The 4262-nt window shown below is 44.1% G+C and overlaps 1 protein-coding gene across 1 annotated transcript; it reads left to right on the top strand.

The window, feature by feature from the left end:
* Window positions 1-1458: 1458 nt before the first annotated feature.
* LOC138871241 (uncharacterized) lies at window positions 1459-3179 on the top strand. The gene is made up of 3 exons (XM_070149113.1): window positions 1459-1800; window positions 1894-2945; window positions 3005-3179. The coding sequence occupies exons 1-3, from the start codon at window positions 1459-1461 to the stop codon at window positions 3177-3179; spliced, it is 1569 nt and encodes a 522-aa protein (XP_070005214.1).
* Window positions 3180-4262: the final 1083 nt, after the last annotated feature.

Below are 4262 nucleotides of genomic sequence, written 5' to 3'. Positions count from 1 at the left end.
TAGATAAGTTAGTTTCGTGAGGATTCGATTCCGAACTTAAAACCGGATTATATTTGCAACCTCTTTGTCTTTTAAAAGGCATAGTTGGGCGTTATCAAATTTTGGTACCGTTGCCGGGGAACTAAAGGTGTTACTTATTACAACTTAGAAGTAGTGTTAAAAATTATTAGTTCAAATCAAATTTCAAAGGTGTTAAAAAAATTTCATTGAAATTCTAACGTTTGAACTCTTGTGGAATTCAGGTGTATGCCTAGAAATTCTTCGAGGACTGGAGAACTGCTTGAAGGACTTTCAGACCCCGAGAAAATATTCAGGGCATTAAACCGTGCCAATAGGAGGATCCAACAATCATAACAACCACATCAGCTTGACTTTGACATGGGTGACGTAGAGAACGTCAACGGAAACATCAGGGATGAGCAAGCTGACCCAAATGTTAGAGTGGTGGCACCTCTTGTGCCAGAAGCTGCACTTTATGATTGGGCTCAACCCACAGCTGACAACCTGGCAACTACCATAGTTGTACCCGTAATACAAGCGGAGACATTCCAAATCAACAACAACATGTTGCATCTGCTGCGAAATATGGGATTGTTCTCCGGGTCACACATTGAAGACCCTCAGCAACATTTGAAAAAATTTCTGTCAATTTGTGTGACTCAAAGGCAGCCAAATGTGACCCCAGAAGTTATCAAGCTATTACTGTTCCCGTTCTATGTGACTGGGGAAGCTCAGACTTGGCTGAATTCGCTCCCAATCAATTCCATTGTCACCTGAGAGGAATTAGTAAAGTAGTTTTTGAATAAGTTCTACCCACCCAACAAGACTTCAAGGCAGATTGATGAAATATTGCAATACAAGCAGCAGCCGACGGAGACCTTGTAAGAAACTTGGGAAAGATTTAAAGGGATGTTGGTGAAGTGTCCTCACCATGGCATTCTAGACCAGATGCTTGGCCAGAGATTCTACATGGGATTAGCTAACAATCTAAAGGCCAATGTGGATGCTTCAGCTGGAGGTGCATTTTTGAGTAAGATATTCACCGAGTGCATGGTCCTTCTTGACAAGATGTCCCAGAATTCGGGATGGATGACTAGAGGTGCAACACTGGCACCCATAGTGCATTCAGTGCCCCTTGACCCAAATAATTCGCAGGTAGAGAACATGGCCACACTTCTAACCCAGATGAGTATTTTGACAAAAAAGATAGATGAGATGGGTAACAAACAGGTGCATATTGTTGACACGACAAATGGAGGACTATGTACACCCTATGTTAATCAGTCCTATGTGTGTTCATGGAGCGGAGAAGGTGAAAATCAAGGGGCAAGGGAAGATATGAATTATGTTAACAACTTTGGGGGTCAGAGACAAGGAGGACAACAGTGGAGACCGGCACCAAATCAGCAATACAGACCCAACATGCCTCAGCCTGGGGGCATGTAAGCTCAAGGCCAAATGGTGCCATACCACCCGAGACAACAAGGCTACCCACAGCAAAACCAGCAACAGTTGACATATCAGCCACCTCCTCAGCAGCAAGATAACAACATGGTAGAGATCAGGGGGATGCTCCAGCAACTCATTTGGATAAACGACAAGATGCAAGAAAAGTTGACAGTACATGATTCAGCTATAAAGAACATCGAAACGCAGTTGGGGCAGTTGTCTATAGCTTTAAACAATCGCCCCCAGGGAACATTGCTAGTGGATACAAATATTAACCCCAAGGAGCAAAACCTGAATCAGCTAATGGCAATAAGTCTTCAGAATGGGAGAGATTTAGACAAAGAGCAGGAGGTTGCATAAGCCAACAAGGAGACTACGCCAGCCACGCCAATTCCATTAGAGGTAGATGAACCAACAAATCTGACTGAAGTGGTAGTTGAACAGGGTCAAGATGAAAAGGGTAAGGCTAAGGTAAATGAACAAGCTACAGAACAGGTGGTGCCTCCTGTGCCACAGAACTCCAACAGAGAGAAGCTAGCAAGCAGTGCACAAAGGGTGATACCTGCACCATTCCCTCAGAGACTGGTAAAACAAAAGAAGGAAGATCAATACAAGAAATTTATGGAGATGTTGCGTCAAATTCAGTTGAATATTCCTTTGATGGATGCCTTGAGGGAGATGCCAGGTTATGCAAAGATGATGAAAAACATAATGTCACGGAAGTTTGATTTTCAAGATGTATCCATAGTAACTCTGACGCAAACCTACAACGCGGTAGTGACCAGACCAATGGCTCAAAAGATGTCCAACCCAGGTAGCTTCACTATTCCGTGCACGATTGGGAGTTACGCCTTTGCAAAGGAATTATGTGATTTGGGAGCCAGCATAAATTTGATGCCTCTGGCTGTATACACCAAACTGGGCATTGGCAGAGCTAGACCGACTTCGATGTTGCTGCAGCTGGCTGACCGCACGGCAAAAAGACCTACGGGGATTTTTGATGATGTATTGGTGCAAGTGGGGAAATTCGTGTTCCCTGTAGACTTTGTTATTCTGTATTGTCATGTAGATGAGGAGATACCTTTCATTTTAGGTAGGCCATTTTTGGCCACTGGGAGAGCCTTGATCGATTGTGAGACTGGGGAATTAAAAATGAGATTGAATGATGAAGAAGTCATATTCATTGTTCAGCAATCTATGAGGAGACCCGGTGAATATGCGAATTGCTCTCTAATGGAGGCAGTGGATGTGATCCTGCAAGAAGATGATGTGGCCCTGACTGCTAAAGATCCATTTGAGGCATGTCTGATAAATTTAAAAGAAATGGATGGTGAAGGGTTGGCTGAGTGGGTCATGGTACTTGAAGGCCAAGGATTCTGGAAAAGGGAACCTCAGTTCGAGTCCCTTGAGTTAGAAAAAAGGGCTACATCTCCAGCAAAACCATCGGTAGAGGAACCACCCAAGTTGGAGCCGAAGCCACTCCCAGTTCACCTCAGGTACGTTTTCTTAGGCCCCGATTCTACGTTGTCTATTATTATATCATCCGGTTTGTTAGATGTGCAGGTAGAACAGCTCTTACAGGTACTACAGGAAAGCAAGACTGCCATTGGCTGGACCATGGCAGACATAAAGGGTATCAGCCCAGCCTTCTGTATGCACAAGATTCTCTTGGAATAAGGGCACAAACCTTCCAGAGAACATCAACGAAGGCTGAACCCGAACATGAATGAGGTTATAAAGAAGGAAGTGATCAAATGGTTAGATGCGGGAATCATCTTCCCCATCTCTGATAGCAATTGGGTCAGTCCTATCCAATGTGTGCCGAAAAAAGAGGGAATGACTGTTGTGTAAAATGAGAACAATGAGTTGATTTCAACTCGTACAGTCACGGGATGGCGAATTTGCATGGATTACCGAAAATTGAACACAGCCACCCGGAAAGACTACTTCCCCTTGCCTTTCATTGACCAAATGTTGGACAGGCTGGCCGGGCGCTCGCACTTCTGTTTCTTGGATGGTTATTCGAGGTACAATCAGATATCAATAGCCCCTGAAGATAGAGAGAAAACATCATTCACTTGTCTATATGGCATCTTCGCCTTTCGGAGAATGCATTTTAGGCTTTGCAATGCACCGACGACATTTCAATGGTGCATGTTAGCCATTTTCACAGACATGGTGGAGGATATTATGGAGGTCTTTATGGATTATTTTTCTGTGGTGGGGGATTCATTCGAGGACTGTCTTCACAGCTTAAGAAGAGTGCTTAAAAGATGTGTGGAGACAAATTTAGTGTTGAACTGGGAAAAGTGCCATTTTATGGTACAGGAAGAGATAGTCCTGGGACATCGAGTGTCCAGTAAGGGAATTGAGGTCGACCATGCCAAGGTTGACATGATTGAAAAACTATGACTGCCCACTTCGGTCAAGGGGGTGAGAAGTTTCCTTGGGCATGCCGGGTTCTACAGGCGATTCATCAAAGATTTCTCCAAAATTGCTAACCCATTATGCAAACTCCTTGAAAAGGATCACCCCTTTGTGTTTTCTAATGAATGCAGGTTGGAATTTGAGGAACTGAAGAAAAGATTGGTGATGCACCCATCATTGTTGCACCCAACTGGGATCAACCATTTGAGCTCATGTGCGATGCCAGTGACTACGCCATAGGAGCAGTCTTGGGGCAGCGACATGGTAAACTGATGCACCCGATTTATTATGCAAGCAGAATGCTGAGCGGTGCACAACTCAATTACACTGTGATGGAAAAGGAGATGTTGGTTGTTGTTATTGCATTCGATAAATTCAGGTCATAT

Source organism: Nicotiana sylvestris, chromosome 6 (genome assembly GCF_000393655.2).
Source record: "Nicotiana sylvestris chromosome 6, ASM39365v2, whole genome shotgun sequence".
NCBI classification, from domain to species: domain Eukaryota; kingdom Viridiplantae; phylum Streptophyta; class Magnoliopsida; order Solanales; family Solanaceae; genus Nicotiana; species Nicotiana sylvestris.
This window is presented reverse-complemented; position numbering and strand designations above follow the sequence as displayed.

What these genes read in the sequence shown, in the direction of transcription:
- LOC138871241 (XM_070149113.1), top strand. Translation starts at nt 1,459, where the DNA reads ATGGTGCCATACCACCCGAGACAACAAGGCTACCCACAGCAAAACCAG. An exon ending in ATTTAGACAAAGAGCAGGAG is followed by an intron (nt 1,801 to 1,893) that starts GTTGCATAAGCC and finishes GTAGTTGAACAG; the next exon opens with GGTCAAGATGAAAAGGGTAA. An exon ending in CCACTCCCAGTTCACCTCAG is followed by an intron (nt 2,946 to 3,004) that starts GTACGTTTTCTT and finishes CCGGTTTGTTAG; the next exon opens with ATGTGCAGGTAGAACAGCTC.